Source organism: Scyliorhinus canicula, chromosome 18, assembly GCF_902713615.1.
Source record: "Scyliorhinus canicula chromosome 18, sScyCan1.1, whole genome shotgun sequence".
Classification (NCBI taxonomy): Eukaryota; Metazoa; Chordata; class Chondrichthyes; order Carcharhiniformes; family Scyliorhinidae; genus Scyliorhinus; species Scyliorhinus canicula.
Window position 1 is genome coordinate 81,674,803 of NC_052163.1, and position 17,784 is coordinate 81,692,586.

At 46.0% G+C, this 17,784-nt stretch overlaps 1 protein-coding gene across 1 annotated transcript in view; it reads left to right on the forward strand.

Annotated features, from left to right (window-relative positions):
- The first annotated feature begins 7,433 nt into the window (after window positions 1-7,433).
- The window catches only part of LOC119953143 (procathepsin L-like), a 48,719-nt gene continuing 38,368 nt past the window's right edge, over window positions 7,434-17,784 (forward strand). Inside the window, exons 1-2 of the mRNA XM_038777038.1 lie at window positions 7,434-7,591; window positions 15,304-15,445. Coding sequence (XP_038632966.1) covers window positions 15,314-15,445 — 132 coding nt within the window. The 5' untranslated portion in view covers window positions 7,434-7,591; window positions 15,304-15,313. The remainder of the gene's footprint in view (window positions 7,592-15,303; window positions 15,446-17,784) is intronic.

Below are 17,784 nucleotides of genomic sequence, written 5' to 3' on the forward strand. Positions count from 1 at the left end.
GTGGATTGGCAGGTGGAACATTTATGCCTCTCTGAGATTGACATTAAGTTTTTATTTTTTCATTCAAGGGATGTGGACACTGTTGGCCAGGCCTGCATTTATTGTCCATCCCTAATTGCTTTTGAGAAGGTGGTGGTGAGCTGCCTTCTTGAACCGCTGCAGTCCATGGGGTGTAGGTACACCCACAGTGCTGTTAGGGGGAGAGTTCCAGGATTTTGACCCAGTGACAGTGAAGGAACAGCAATATATTTCCAAGTGAGGATAGTGAGGGGCTTGGTGAGGAATTTGCAGGTGGTGGTGTTCCCATGTATCTGCTGCCCTTGTCCTTCTAGATAGTAGTGGTCGTGGGTTTGGAAGATGCTATATTGAAGATCCTTGTTGAGTTCTTGCAGTACACCTTGTAGCTGGTACACACTGATGCTTCTCTGCCTTCGTGGTGGAGGGATTGAATGTTGAAGATGGTGGATGGGGTGCCAATCAAGCAGGTGGCTTTGTCCTGGATGGTGTTTACCTCCTTGAGTGTTGTTAGAGCTGCACTCATCCAGGCAAGTGGAGAGTATTCCATCACACTCCTGACTTGTGCCTTGTAGATAGTGGACAGGCTTTAAGAAGAGTCGGGAAGTGAGTTACACACCGCAAGATTCCTGACCTCTGACCTGCTTTGGTAACCACAGTATTTATATGGCTAGGCCAGTTCAGGTTCTGACCAATGGTAACCCCCAGGATGTTGATAGTGGGAGATTCTGCAATGATAATGCCATTGGATGTCAATGGGCGATGGCCAGATTCTCTCTTGCTGGAGATGGTCATTGCCTGGCACTTGTGTGACATTTATGTTACTTGCCATTAGCCACTCAAGTCTGGATATTGCCCAGTTCATGCGGCATTTGCTTCAATGTCTGAGGAGTTGCAATGGTGCTGAACATTGCACAGTCGCCAGCGAACATCCCCACTTCTGACCTTATGACAGAAGCCGTTCATTGATGAAGCAGCTGAAAATGCTTGGACTGAGGACGGTACCCTGATGAACCAGGACTCAGATGATTGGCCTCCAACAACAGAATCATCATCCTTTTTGCCAGTTAAAGATTTTGCCTCCTGATTCTCATTGACTCTAGTTTTCTTTTTAAATTTAGATTACCCAACAATTTTTCCAACTAAGGGGCAATTTAGCGTGGCCAATCCACCTATCCTACACATCTTTTGGGTTGTGGGGGCAAAACCCACACAAACACGGGGAGAATGTGCAAACTCCACACAGATAGTGAACCAGAGCTGGGATCGAACCTGGGACCTCGGCGCCGTGAGGCAGCAGCATTAACCACTGCGCCACCGTGCTGCCCCATTGACTCTAGTTTTGCCAAGGATCTTTGATGCCATACTCAGACAAATGCTGCCTTGATGTCAAGGGCAGTCACTCTCACCTCACAAGTGTTGACAAACTTTTCAAACCATGGTCTTATCACTGCTAAACCTGAACCGATTCGCGTGACATCTCAGATGTTCACTTCCATCAGTAGATGGGTTGGGAACCGTTGTCAATTTTCTCCGTTAAATGTTCTTGGGTACCGCCCTGTTGTTGGCGAGGGTAGAGGAGGGGAGTGCTCAGGAATTTACGGGAGGATCCTGGTGGTGGGCGGTGTGTCATTGGGGGGGATTACGGTCAAATGGTGGCGGCATGGTGGCACAGTGGTTAGCACTGATCGATCCTGACCCCGGGTCACTGTCCGTGTGGAGTTTGCAGATTCTCCCCATGTCTGTGTGGGTCGCACCCCCACAACCCAAAGATGTGCAGGGTAGGTGGATTGGCCACGGGTTGGAAATAAAAAGAATTGGGTACTCTAAATTTAAAAAAATTAAAAAGGAAGAGTTGGGAGGGGAGGTGGAGGAGGGGATGGGTGTGAAGTCCTATGGAGGGTGACTGCCACGTCTTCTTCAGAACGTCTTCCTCCATGTTTTTTTTAAATAAATTTTTTTATTGAGTTTTCATATTTTATATCCAACAAATTACAAATTATTAGAGAGAAAAAAAACACGCAAAAATTAACATGTATATTTACAGGTAAGCATCTTCATAATAACAACTGTGGCTGTCCCCTTTAGCCGGCATACATATTTTACATTCCCCAATATGGCCGAGGCACATGTTATAGGCATTTATTTACAGTTTGGTTTTGGGCCTTAGCTAGCCATCAAACCCCCCCCCCCCCCCCCCCCCCCCCCCGGCTACCTTCCCCCGATTCCCGTCCATTTTCCCCTGATTCTTGGCCACCCGACTATTCTTCCTCTTGTACGTTGGCCACAAACAGGTCCCGGAACAATTGCACGAATGGCTCCCACGTTCTGTGGAAGCCGTCGTCCGACCCTCGGATGGCGAATTTGATTTTCTCCATTTGGAGAGATTCCGAGAGGTCGGACAGCCAGTCTGCAGCTCTGGGCGGTGCTGCTGACCGCCAGCCAAACAGGATTCTACGGCGGGCGATCAGGGAGGCAAAGGCAAGGGCGTCCGCCCTCCTCCCCAGGAATAGATCTGGCTGGTCTGAAACCCCGAAGACCGCCACTATCGGGCATGGCTCCACCCTCACCCCTACCACTTTGGACATAGCCTCAAAGAAGGCTGTCCAGTACTCCACAAGTCTGGGGCAAGGCCAGAACATGTGGGCGTGGTTGGCCGGGCCTCTTTGGCACCGCTCGCATCTGTCCTCCACCTCCGGGAAGAACCTACTCATACGGTTTCTCGTTAAGTGGGCTCTATGTACCACTTTTAGTTGCGTCAGGCTGAGCCTTGCGCACGTGGAGGTGGAGTTGACCCTATGCAGTGCTTCACTCCAGAGTCCCCACCCTATCTCCATCCCCAGGTCGTCCTCCCATTTCCTTCTTGTTGCGTCCAGTACGGTGTCGTCCCTATCTACCAGTCGGCCATACATGTCACTACAGTTCCCTTTCTCTAGGATACTTGCGTCCAGTAGGTCTTCCAGTAGTGTCTGTTGTGGCGGTTGTGGGTACGTCCTTGTCTCCTTTCGTAGGAAATTTTTGAGCTGCAGGCACCGTAGCTCGTTCCCCCCAGCTAGCCAAAATTTCTCTGTCAGTTCGTCCAGTGTTGCGATCCTGTCGTCCGTGTATAGGTCCCTGACTGCCAGTGTCCCCCCGTCCTGCCTCCACCTTTTGAAGGTGGCGTCAGTCAGTGCTGGTGTGAACCTATGGTTGTTGCAGATGGGAGCCTTGTCCGACATTTTGGTCAGGCCAAATTGCTGCCGCAGTTGGTTCCAGGTTTGGAGGGTGGCTGTCACCACTGGGCTGCATCTTCCTCCATGTTGACAGTCATTTTGGACTCAAAGGGCAGGATCCCCCCCCCCCCCCCCCCCCCCCCGTGTTTTACAGGGAAGGAGGCCACCCACCATTGGTCAGTGGCAGGACCTTTTGATCCTGCCACTCTCAATGGGCTTTCCTGTTGTTCGCACCCTCTGCTACTGGAGGACCCTTGGCAGACGGAGGGGCATCATCGTCTGCAGGACCGGAAGATCCCATTGGTGGGGATGGACGGAAACCCCTGCCCATTAACCCTGTTTTCTTCACAGACGCTGCCCGACAGTTGAACCTTTCAGTTCTTTTATTTCAAGTCTGCTGTATCTGCAGTATTTCATTTTTAGTCAGCTGACGTACTTCTGCTTTTAAATAAATGGCCCTCTGGATTTGACTGAGCTTGATAGAATTATTTTGCAATTAAAGTAAAAATGTGTCTGATGATGCATCACATGATAGTTAACTTATTTTCACTTCTGTGACACATCGGTTTAGGGGCATGAAATCAGCAGTTAGTGAGACCACAAACCAATGTGTGGAGGAATACCTAGTTGTGATCTGAGTGTCGTAACGAGCAATGGCAAAGATTGAAGTGGGGGTGTGATGTTTGTGGGAGTTGTACTAACCTGGAGATGCTCTCCTTGTCAGCAAAAAAACTTATGACCTAACAGAGAATGTGTTTGAAACTGCTGTAGAAGAAATCATGCAAGGCTCAAGTGATAGGGGAGCAACTGCAAAGTATTACTTTGTGGTCAGTGGCCTCTCTGAGTGGACTAACTCAAATGCCTTAGACCCCACTGATTTAATGGGATCTGTGAGTTGTTTCATTTACAAGGCTTCACAATTACACAAAGTCCAAACGATGGGGCCCAACGACGGAGTGAATCCCGCAGACTGTGTTTAGATTAGTAAGATTATGTAGTTAATGGGAGTATCCAGGATTGATGCAGTCAGGTTTGAGTTTTCAGTTTGAAATTCAATTTAGATCTCTTTGAGCAATCGAGCAGTTTTGAGAGAAACAGTAACTTTGATCTGTCTGTGAACAGACTAGCTTCTTCTCTCACAGAAGTTTAGTTTAAAAGATTTTACTTCTGAACAGAACACCAGTTTCAGAAAAGACTGGCAGATTAAACAATAGTTTGACAGAGGCAAGAAAGTGCAAGCTATTTCCTCGAGGATCTCTCTCTCAAGAGTGGTTTATCACAGACATCTCTTTACAGCAAGTATTCCTGGGTTGGATAACTGTATTTAAATGTGGATTTTGACCTGAGAAGGGGTTTGCTTGAGTGGAGCTAAAAGATAGCAATCAGGAATTAATGTTTCATTGTCATTGGTAAGCATTGTTTAACAGGTAATTGTAAGCTATTGTTTTTATGATATTAAAGTTAATAATACTGTGTGAATAATTGGAAAAAAAAAATCCAATTAAGGGGAAATTTAGCATGGCCAATACGCCTACACTGCACACCCTTGGGTTGAGACCCATGCGGTCAAGGGGAGAAAATGCAAACTCCACACGGACAGTGACCTGGATTCAGGATCGAACCTGGATCCTCGGCACTCAGCATTGCACCACTGTGACGCCCACACTGTGTTAATAATAAGATCTGTTTTAAAGTATACCATATTCCTATTTGTGCATGGAATCAGTCCTGGAGCGAAGTATCCTTTCCTCATAGTCTTACAAATTAAATAAAATTTTGGGGTTTCTGTCAGGTATCCTAGCAACGTTTGGAGTCCAGTCCGGGATTGTAATCGTGGGGAAGAGGTGTATTGGTGATCATCATGCAGAACATTGCCAGGAACCAGTGACACTTTGAAGGTGGATTGGGCTTGGAGCAGATGTACCCTCCCGTATTTCAGATCGCTGTTGTCTATTCACAGGAAGAGAAATGTCACGATGCCAAAAGCTATCAAATAATTTAAGTGGTATTGGTCTTAGAACATAGAACATTACAGCACAGTACAGGCCCTTCGGCCCTTGATGTTGCGCCGACCTGTGAAATCACTCTAAAGCCCATCAACACTATTCCCTTATCATCCATATGTCTATCCAATGACCATTTGAATGCCCTTAGTGGTGGCGAGTCCACGACTGTTGCAGGCAGGGCATTCCACGCCCTTACTACTCTCTGAGTAAAGAACCTACCTCTGACATCTGTCCTGTATCTATCTCCCCTCAATTTAAAGCTATGGCCCCTCATGCCAGACATCACCATCCGAGGAAAAAGGCTCTCACTGTTCACCCTATCTAATCCTCTGATCATCTTGTATGCCTCAATTAAGTCACCTCTTAACCTTCTTCTCTCTAACGAAAACAGCCTCAAGTCACTCAGCCTTCCCTCCATACCAGGCAACATTCTGGTAAATCTCCCCAGCACCCTTTCCAATGCTTCCACATTTTTCCTATAATGCGGCGCCCAGAATTGCACGCAATACTCCAAATGCGGCCGCACCACAGTTTTGTACAGCTGCAACATGACCTCATGGCTCCGAAACTCAATCCCTATGCCAATAAAAGCTAACACACCGTACGCCTTCTTAACAACCCTCTCAACCTGAGAGGTTTTAATTTTAATTTAATTTTAATTTTAATTTTTTAATTTAGTTTTAATTTTACCTTTACAGGAAACATGTAAGTTAAATAACAGCTTTCTAGACAAAGGAGAAAACCCACTCACTTTGGATTTATTCTTTCGTTTGATGAGGCAGCGCTTCAGTAAGAAGATGGAATCTATAGGATGAGGTAGTCAAATCTTGCAATCGATTTAAAATGAAGACAGAAAAATGCTGGAAAAAGCTCAGCAGGTCTGGCAGCAGCTGTATCGAGAGAAACAGAGTTAACATTTTGGATTAGTGTGACTTTTTCAAAACTACACCGTTGGCTCTGAAGAAGTCATACGGATCTGAAACGTTAACTCTGTTTCTCTCTCCATAGATCCTGTCAGACTCACTTCGTTTTTCCAGAATTTTTCTGTCTCTATTTCAGCTTTCCAGCATCCGTAGTATTTGCCATTAGTCTTGGGATGTATTTGCTAAGCGTGTTCCAGCTCTGACAAAGGGTCATTTGGACTCGAAACGTGAGCTCTTTTCTCTCCCTACAGATGCTGCCAGACCTGTTGAGATGTTCCAGCATTTTCTCTTTGGTTCCAGCTCCGAGATCCATGTCCATGAGAGATTCGAAAAGGGGGAGTGAGGCAAGATTGTCTACTGTCAATCATCCCATTCAGTATCTCTATCTACCATCTGTTGAATGATAAACAGGAGCCATTGGGCTTGAATTAGAGATCTTGAAAATGCGTATGGTTTCTCAAGCATGTCAGACACCAAGCTGAACAAAAATAACAATTTATTTCCAAACTACTGTTCTCATTTCATTTTTTAAAATAAAGTAAGAGTACCCAATTATTTTTCTCCAATTAAGGGGAAATTTAGTGTGGCCAATCCACCTAACGTGCATATCTTTGGGTTGTGGGTGCAAGACCCACGCAGACATGGGGAGAATGTGAAAACTCCACACGGACAGTGATCCAGGGCTGGGATCGAACCCGGGTCCGCAGTGCTGTAGGCAGCAGTGCTAACCACTGAGCCGCTCTGTTTGTTCTAATTTCTCAGGGTTAATATCATCCCCACAGAGCAGAAGGAACCCATTCGGCCCATTGAGTCTGCACCGAACCACCAAAACAGTACATTACCCAGGTCCCACTCCCCTGTTCTATCCCCGCAACCTCATCTAACTCTCTGGACACTGAGGGACGATTTATCATGGCCAATCCACCTAACCTGCACCTCTTTAGGCTGTGGGAGGAAACCGGAGCACCCGGAGGAAGCCCACACATACAGGGGGAGAATGTGCAAACTTCACAGTCACCCAAGCCGGAATTGAGCCCAGGTCCCTGGCACCGTGAGGCAGCAGTGCTAACCACAAATGGCTTCACCTCACCCTTTCACATTTTAAACGGAACTGTGAATGCACCTCAGAAAACAAAATCTTAACTTAAATCTTAAATCGAAGATCAAACAGTGCTTGGCTCCAGAAGCAAGGTTGTGCAATGAGATCTCACCAGGGCGCAAACAGGAAAACCATCTCAATAGGGAAGTGGAAGTTTGGCAGTCAAAAACCCTTCACTTCAGTGGACCAAACATTTCACAAGAAAAACCTACCACAGTCACATGAAACTTGTGTCAAGATCTGGGAGGAGTTTGAGAGCGTAAACTGATAAACTGTTCAAGCGTTAAGCAGTCTGGAAGCAGGTTGGAGTTGAGAGGAGGGGAGGATCATTGGCAGGTAAGAAGCTCAGAGGAGGAAATGCCCCTCGAAATAGATTTCTGGTGGGAATTGGAAGATTTGATTGAGATCTGAGAGCAAGGCGAGTGAAACTGACAGGGATTTGTTGGATTTTACTCAATGGGACTTTTCTACAATGGGCGTTGGGGAAGATCGTGGTCGCTCTTCTCTCTCCCAGAGTTTTAATCCTCACTAAACGTGTAAACCTGGAGAATCCCGAGAGCTCTTCAAAGAGAATGCGAATTAAAAATTAAGAGGGAGGTAAGCCTCCGGTCGGGGACTGTAGGATTTCAGAAACTTTTAGTTTCATTTTGATGTGGGTCCATGTGTCATTTGCCAATCCACATCGTGTCCCCGGCGTTTTATTTTATTTTTTATGCGGAGTGTTTTGTTTTCTAACTTTAGTGCGACGCAATGGGAATAAACAGACACAGGAAGAGTCAAAGAAATCTCTTCCTCTTCCCACTTATACTTTCAGGGAAGGGGCAGCAATACTTCACTGGGGGCATCTGGGGCCATGACTGGCACCCTGGGGCATCTGGAACCTGGACTGGTACCCTGAGGGCATCTGGAACCTGGACGGGTACCCTGGGGGCATCTGAAACCTGGACTGGTACCCTGGGGCATCTGAAACCTGGACTGGTACCCTGGGGCATCTTGTGTCTGGGCTGGTACACGGGGGTATTTGGATCCTGGATTGCTCTACACTGGCAGTGTCTGAAACCAGGATTGCTCTCCCAGCCTGGGCTGGTAGACAGGGATGTTAAGGGAGTGATCATCAATGGAACATAAGGACTGAATGTTCCCATTAGGGAAGGATCGATTCCCTGAGGGCGCAGATTTAAGGTAACTGGCAAAAGAAGCAATGACATAATGGGAAAAACATGAGGTATGGTTAGGATCTGGAATGTGCTGCCTGAGAGTGTGGTAAAGGCAGGCTCAACGCACACACAGGGAGGATGTGCAGACTCCGCACAGACAGTGACCCAAGCCGGAATCGAACCTGGGACCCTGGAGCTGTGAAGCATTTGTGCTATCCACAATGCTACCGTGCTGCCCCAATATGTGCTGTAACCATTCTTTGTTTCCACAAATGGTCTTACTTCTTTTCCAATCCAATCAGGGATTGAACACAGAGCCTCCCTCAGGCTGTTGTGGTACCATTTATCACTGACCTATCAGGATATAAAATCACATTGTGTCAAAAACAACAACAACATGCATTGATGTAGAACCTTCAATGCAGCAAAATATCCCAGGATGCTTATCAAACAAAATTTGAGCCCCAACCAGAAGACATATATTCAGGTCAATGACCAAGCGCTTGGCCAATGAGATAAATTTTAAAGAAGGAAGAGGGACCGAGAGTTGAAGGGGAGCAGATTCTAGAGCTTGGGGCCCTGATAACTGAAAGGACAATCACCAGTAATGGAGCAATTAAAATAGGTGAGATTGAGACAGTATAAATCTTTACTCTATCAGTCACTGCAGCAGTCTCTGACAGAAGCTCGACATGACCATCCCTACCAACTGCACCAGCTTGCTAGGTCCATCATACAATATAATAATAATCTTTATTGTCATAAGTAGGCTTATATTCACGCTGCAATGAAGTTACTGTAAAAAGGCCCAAGTTGCCACATTCTGGCGCCTGCTTGGGTACACGGAGGGAGAATTCAGAATGTCCAATATACCTAACAGCACGTCTTTCGGGACTTGTGGGAGGAAACCGGACACCTGGAGGAAACCGACGCAGACACAGGGAGAACGTGCAGACTCCGCACAGACAGTGACCCAGCGGGGATCGAACCTGGGACCCTGGCACTGTGCAGTAACTAGACTAATCACAAATGAAAAAATGAAATGAAAATCGCTTATTGCCACAAGTAGGCTTCAAATGAAGTTACTGTGAAAAGCCCCTAGTCGCCACATTCCGGCGCCTGTTCGGGGAGGCTGTTACGGGAATCAAACCGTGCTGCTGGCCTGCTTTCAAAGCCAGCGAATTAGCCCTGTGCTAAACAGCCACTGTGCTACTGTACCACCTTTGTAATAGATATAAATTTTTTAGGAACAGAAGTTAGGCTATTTCGCCCCTTGCACTTTTTACCATGAGATTATGGCTGATCTGTGATCCAACTGAATGTGTTCGCCTATTGCTCATATCCCTTAATCGCTTTTGTTAACAATAATTTCAGATTTGAAATTTACAATTAACCCAGCATCGTTTTCTGTTTGCAGAATTCCAACCTTCTATAATCCTTTGTGCATGGAACTATTTCCTAACTTCACCCCCGAAAAGCCTTGCTACAATATTTACATTATGACCCTGGTCCGAGGTTTGCCAATCAGCAAAAATAGTTTTTCTCTATCCAGTCAATCAGTTCCTCTTCACATCTTGAAAGCTACCCCTTAACCGTCTAAATTATTGGGAATTTAACCTTGGTTTGTGTAGTCTGTCCTTGTAAATTAACCCTTGGGGCCCAAGTATAAAGGGACCAGGTAGGGGGGGCATAGTGGTTAGCACTGCAGCACTCATGAGGAGCTGCTGATTGCATATTAGTGCCGATCATGATCTCCATAAACTTGAGATTATCCAAACCTCTGATGCCTTTATACGAATGAGTACAAAGTCCCATTTCACCTAACATCCCGTGCTTTCTGAACTACACTGGGTCTCAGTCCACTGGTGCCTCGATTAAAAAAATTCTCATCCTTGTGTTCATATCCTTCCATGGTCTTTCCCCTCCCTGTCTCTAACCTCCTTCAGCCCTACAATTCTCTGAGAACCCTGCATTTTTACAACTCTCACATCCCAATTTCACTCTTTCCACCATTGGCAGCTGCGCCTTCGCCCATCTCGGCCTAAGCTCTGAAATTCCCTTTCCAGACCTCTTTGTCTCTTCAACACTCTGCCCCTTTAAGACACTAAGAATCAACCTCTTTGACTCACTGAATCGGTCAACTCCTACTTTGCTTTGTCTTTTTTGTTCGTCTAATATACCCTGTGAGAGGACCAGTTAGCTGGGTTGGTGAGACAGCTAGTGTGTGGTCCAGAATAATGCCAGCAGTGTGGGGTTTGATCTCTGTTCTGGCTGAGGTAGGATTGGGGCTTGCTTCATCACTCCAGCTCGTAATAAAATCATGGCATAAGCTATCATTCGATAATCCCCGAATAATCAAGGATGATTCCTGGAGAAAAGATACTCTTGCGAGGTCCCTGAGGATGGTGTTCTATGTTAAAGGGGCTACATAAACATTGTTGTAAATATATCAATTGTTGTTGTTGCAAGAGATACATTTTATTTAAAAATTAGCAAGAATTCAACTCCGGAGAATAGTATTAAAGTCTACATTGCAACACCCAAAGGAATAAATAGTATCTGAATTATGCATATCATTTTCAAGTTTTTACTTGTCAAGCAGACAACACCTGACCTTTTCCACCAGAGTCTGATCTATCAGCTGTAAAATGTTGGCACAGTTTGCTGTTCTTGGTTTCCTGTTGTAACAATGTCCAATCTAGTTTCTATACACTGCTACATCACACATATAACTTACAATCAGTGCGGTCTGGGGTTTTCTACTCGATAAGGGGCTGGTTTAGCCCAGTGGGCTAATGCAGAACAAGGCCAGCAGCGCGATTTCAATTCCCGTACCGGCCTCCCCAAACAGGTGCCGGAATGTGGCGACTAGGGGCATTTCACAGTAACTTCATTGAAGCCTACTTGTGACAATAAGCGATTATTATTAACAATGACCAGCCATGGTGATTCACTTTCCCCCGCCGGCAGCGCAATCCTGCCTGCGGGTTCCCCGGCGGGGTGGCCTCAATGGGGAATCCCATTGACAAGCGGCGGAAAGACAGAATCCCGCCGCCTGCAAACCAGCGCACCGCCGAGGAACACGTGGCTGGGGAATCGTAGAATCCAGCCCAATATGTGAGCAACGTCTGAGATTGCTTTCGCTTTGTTCCAAACCTTTATGGAGAAAATGAATATGTTGTTTGTTTTCTTGATCGCAATCTGGTGTGAAATCACCACCAGTCTATCCACTCTCTTGTAATGTTGCTGACAGTCGTACACTTAATAAAATTCACCAGCAGCGGGTAACCAGAACTCCATTTATGACCACAATGGTTAAATTGAAGATATTCAACTTGATTTTAAAGGCAGCTTAATTTTGGTCTTATTAACACCAGTTTTGAAGGTGCTAAATAGTCTTTAACAGTCTCAAATATTGTATTTTATAACTGTCAACAAATATATGCACCAAGAATTTTACTGAAAAGAGACTTTCTACTCACTGCTAAACAATTAGATTTACGATCAATTCCACTTATTTTTCCAAAGATAAAATGGATTTTCTGAAATGCTTTGTTTATTTCACAATTGCTTAGGAAAGAAAAAAATGTTCTCATGCAGCCCAGAAAGAGGCCATTTGACCCATTTTGTCAATGCTGGCCACTTGAAAGAAATATCGAATTAGACTCACTGCCATTAGCACTGCCAAGTGCAACTAGAAATTATAATCCTGCTTTGCACATCAAATTCTCTTTACAGCCAGTTAAATACTTTCTGACACATAGGTGGTGTTGTGTGGGCAAATGTGGTAACCAGTGTGCAAACAACAATGTTAAACAAACAGCAAATGTTTAACCTGCTGACCTGTGTGTGAATTGGATTCTGTACAGGGTGTTGTTGATACGGAGGCATTGAGCCAGCTATGAGTCTCCCTGCAGAGTTAAATCTGGGTGTGGCTTCTCAACAGGAAACATCTTTTGAAATCCCCTATGTTGTAATGTTGTAAAGTTCCTTTTCCGCTTATCTTCCACCAAAGTGCCAGTGGATGATTGGGCGAATCCTTGTGATTCACCGCTAATATGTATTTACGTCCTCGTTAGCATTCATGATTTTTATGATTTTGTTGCCTGACAGGGAACCATTATAGAGTTCCAGTGCTGTCTGCCACTGTACAAAATTCGGAGGGACATAGATTTTTTTTCTTTGTCTTTTATTTTCTTTTATTTACTTTTCTTTTCACGTACTTAATGATCTGTTGAGCTGCTCGCAGAAAAATACTTTTCACTGTACCTTGGTACATGTGACAAGAACCAGATCCAAATAAGGTAGGTAGCAAGAAACTTTTCCCCTTAATAGAAGTCAGAATCCCTACAGTGCAGAAGGAAGACATTAGGCCCATCAAGTCTGCACCTTTCCTCTGAAAGACCACCCTACCTAGGCCCCATCCCTGCCCTATCCCCGTAACCCCACCTCACCGTTGGACACCAAGATGCAATCCAGCGTGGCCAATCCACCTAATTTCACATCTTTGAACAGTGAGAGGAAACTGGAGCACTTGGAGGAAACCCAGGCAGACAAGGGGACAAAGTCCAAACTCCACACATGAGAGTCACACAAGGTTGTAATCGAATCCAGGACCCTGGCACTGTGACACAGCAGTGCTAACCACTGTGCCACCATACATATGATGTGGAGATGCTGCCGTTGGACTGGGGTGGGCACAGTAAGAAGTCTTACAACACCAGGTTAAAGTCCAACATGTTTGTTTGGATTCACTAGCTTTCGGAGCGCAGCTCCTTCATCAGATGACTCACCTGATGAAGGAGCCGCACTACGAAAGCTAGTGATTCCAAACAAACCAATTTTAAATTTTTTTATTTTTTTATATATCAATTTTGAGTACCCAATTCATTTTTCCAATTAAGGGGCAATTTAGCATGATCAATCCACCCACCCTGCACATCTTTGGGTTGTGGAGGCGAAACCCACGCAAACACGGGGAGAATGTGCAAACTCCACATGGACAGTGACCCAGAGCCAGGATCGAACCTGAGATCTTGGCGCCGTGAGGCAGCAGTGCTAACCACTGGGCCACCGTGCTGCCCATATTCCAAACAAACCTGTTGGACTTTAACCGGATGTTGTAAGACTTCTTCCTGTGCCCACCGTACATAGAGATTGGAGAGGTTTCGGGAGAAAATTCTAGAGCTTAGGGCCTTGCTAACTGAAGGCACGGCTGCTAATGGTGGAGTTATTGAAATGAGTGATGTGCAATCAATGGACATGGAAACGAAGGAGTAGTCCATTTCAAAGGCTTTAATCTACAAGAAGTGTGCCCAGCAGCAGGAGTACAGAAATGACCTGGCTGCTGGGGACACGGGTTCTTATACCCTGCCTCGTGGGCGGAGCTACCTTCCCCTCGACCAATGGGAATGCAGAGAACACAATACTTGGGCCAATGGGCAGCGAGCCTTCTGCACCAATGGCAGCTCACACTCCCACGTACCGTAATACCCCTAGTCATACTACCACATTGAGGGATATCCAATACCTGAATTGGAGAATTGTAGAGGGTCGGGGGGGGGGGGCTGCTGGAGCAGATTCCTGAAATGGGACAGGTCCTGAAAACATGGTTGAGAATTTTAAAATCGAGGTGTTGCTTCACCGAGAGCCAGTGTAGGTCAGAAATCACAGAAGGGTTGTTTGAGTGGAATATGGTATAAGGTAGGGCACAGCTGCAGGGTTTTACATGACTGCAGGCTCATGGTGGATAGATGGCACTAATTGGCCAGGATTACATTGGAACATACAAGCCTGGGATGAAAAAGGCATGGGCAAGGGCTTCAGCAGCAGATGAACTGATACAGGGATGGATAAGGCGATGTTACCGAGATGTAAATAGCCTTAATGCCTCAACATTATCTGCTCCAACCACTCCATGCAAAAGGGCACCCTGCAATCGGAACACTCCCAGTGTAAAAACGTTTCTCCTAAATTCTTTAGTTGATGATTCCTGGGCATCCTATATTTATGTTTGCTCATTTCTGAACTTGCCCTCAGCTGAAATAGTTTCTCCATGTACACCGTCGTGTTAAAGCTGCTGATGCTCTGAATTTAAATTGCAAAGTGAAAATCTGAGCACTGGGCAGTGACGATGCAGAATTCACCCTGCAGATGATTGAACTGATGCTGCAATTGAACATGTGATGCAAGAAAACACTTTTTCACACAGCGAGTGGATGGGGTCTGGAATGCACTGCCTGGAAGTGGTGCAGGCAGGTTCAATCAAGGCATTCAAGAGGGCATTAGATGATTTTTTGAATAGAAACAATATACAGGAATACAGGGAAAAGGGAGGGGAATGGCACTAAGTCGTGATGCCCGTTTGGAGAGCCGGTGCAGATAGGATGGGCCAAATGGCCTCCTTCTGCACCGAAATAATTCTCTATTTGTGAAAATGCCACCTTAAAACAAAAGGGACCATGTTTGATTTGATTTCACTTCCCAGTGTCACTTACAGCTTCAAACTCGTCAGCATATATTTACCCAACATTAGTGTCGGACACACAGAGGTGGGAATAGCAGATCCCTGCCACCCGTGGTCAGAACTCCAAGTGATATGCATCCTCCAACATCGATGGCAGCATCTATCCAGGGTTACCTGACCACCCCTGCCTTGGGTGGCACAAGAAGTTACCTGCAGTGTGCCACCTCGTTGATATTACACTGGAACCAGGTGCTTAGTCCAAATGGACCATAAAACGGCTGCAGTTTCTTCACCTTGGAGATTAGAGAGGCTCGGGGTGAAACAGTTCGATGTTGGACATAAGCTGCAAACTATCACAAGCATGTCATTGTCTATGAATAGTTATCAATTGTCTGTCACTGACCCTGGTGTATTCATTCTATTAGGCTGTCCAAAATGAAGGCCTCCTTCCTTTCCATTTGCTTGGTGGTATCCATTCTGGCTGTTGCCCTCGCGCACACACACGATCCTTCATTGGACGATGCTTGGTTGAACTGGAAGTCATTTCACAACAAAGACTATACTGAGGTAAGTGGCGGAAACATGAACATTTCAGCCAAACACCAATATCTGAATGTCCATAATGATGCCCATAACCAGAAACTGTATCCAAGTTCCATGGTTTAATCTTGAATAGCTTGTGATTGTATAATTAGGGAATTTATTTTCAGCCAAAAGAAAAGGCCGCAACGCGGCATACAGCACACATGTCCCATTGGGACTACGGATCATACCGGTCCCAATCCAAGCCGGCTTTTATGAGGTGATTTCCATGAGCCCCAGTTGATGGGCCTCCTCCCATTAACAGGGAGCTGGTATTCCATGAGCCCCATGGGGGGACCAATTGGGTTGCCCCCTTAGATCTCATGAGGGTTATTACATTCCCATTATCTGAGAATCTTCTAAAAAATACATTTAGAGTAACCAATTATTTTTTTCCAATTTAGGAGCAGTTTAGTGTGGCCAGTCCACCTACTCTGCGCATCTTTGGGTTGTGGGGGTGAGACCCACGCAGACACAGGGGGAATGTGCAAACTCCATACGGACAGTGACCTGGGGCTGGGATTGAACCTGGGACCTCGCTGTCGTTCCCACAGCACAGAATCTGAGAATCTGGGCTCCTGGATTATCACATACTTCCCCAATGCATTATCCTAATTTCTTTTGATTTTGTGAGGTTCTGTATACCACACGCTGGCCAGCTGCCAAGTCAAAGCCAGAAGGGGAGAAGAAATACCTCCTTTTAAAACTTCTCAGGTTCAGAAGAGCTCTCTTCACTTAGTTTGTGTAGAATGGGAAATCTTCTCTCCGATTGTTGTTGTCCCTCATGGACAGGAAGGGAAGGAAATGAGGTGAACCATTAAATCCCAGGCAGCATCAGAGAGTGAGTGAGGGGGGTGCTAAAGGACTGAGGGGAGGGGAAGGGCATCAACAGCAAGGGCAGGGGGTTGGCTCTCAACTTTGCCCTCCACTGGTGCAGCTCTCCTCATGTCGGCCACAGTTCTCTATGGTGGGAGGGGTCAAGGAGAACATTGATTTTCCACTGCTCTGTTCCTTATCAAAATATTCCTAAATCTTTAAGCCAGGCTTGTACAACCTCTTTGCTTGATGATGGGGGAGGGGTAGGGGGGGCAGTTAAGAAGAGAAACGATTGTTGAGCAAAAGTAAAGCAATGTCTTAGCATTTGTTTGACAAGTTAAGAAAGAGTAGTTGATAAAATTGACCAGGTGAGAGGGTCAGTGTGTGCGTATCTGACTCACTCCCTGTCTCAGGGTTTTCACTGACTCACTCTCACCCATTGTGTGAGTGGGCGCCTGGGAATGTGTTGGTGTGAGGCGGTGAAGTGGAGGGAAGTGGAGCGAAACCTGAGACTGGGAGCAAGGCACACTCACTCTCTCTCCACAACCCCAACCCCCACCTCCTGTGTTGACCTGTCCCTCTGAGCTCCGCACGCAGAAACCGAAAATTCTAATCTACCTGGCAACTGACTGCGTGCCCTCACCCAATCATAAGCTGCTTTCAACCTGTGTTGACTGTTGATAGGCTCACGTGAGCCTATCAGTTGCCAATGCCTAGAGAAAGGAGCCTGGGATTGGACGAGTAAGCATTTATCAAAATTCTGTCCCTGAGGTCTTCAACGGTTGAGTCCAATGATGCGGTGGGCCGGATCAAAAGGCCTTAATGGCCAGCGGGCCGGAGGTTGGGCAAGCCTGCTTTTAGAAATGTTCTTCTTTCTTCATCTAACAAAGCACAAATTCTGTTCCAAAAAGCCTTTGCAATAATAGCATGACTTTGATCAGCCACGACTGACCATTCTTTATCTTGCCTCAGAAAAAGCAGTAAAATGTGGGAAATTACTGTGTTATGTCCTTTGTTGTAGCTGCAGAGAAAGAATCAAAGGTGGCATACGTCGAGTTCGTACAACATAGTGAAAGGGATTTATTTACACGTTGCTGCTCAAACAGGATACAATGGTGAACTCCACAAAAGCCCACAAAACGCTCTGATGACATCATTGCGTAACATTGGACATTGCACCAGCCAATGGTGTTATTCTGATACATAACAGATTGGTACTGGTCTAAGCAGGTCTATTTGGATCCCTTCAAATAGGGTGGCACGGTTGCACAGTGGTTAGCACTGCTGCCTCACAGTGCTCAAGTCCCAGGATCAATTCCAGCCTTGGGCACTGTCTGTGTGGAGTTTGCACATTCTCCCTGTATCTGCATGCTCCGGTTGCTCCGGTTTCCTCCCACAATCCAAAGATGTGCAGTTAGATGAATTGGCCATGCTAAATTGCCCCTTAGTGTCCAAAAAAATGTTAGGTTGGGTTACAGGGATAGGATGGGGGCGTGGGCCTACGAAAG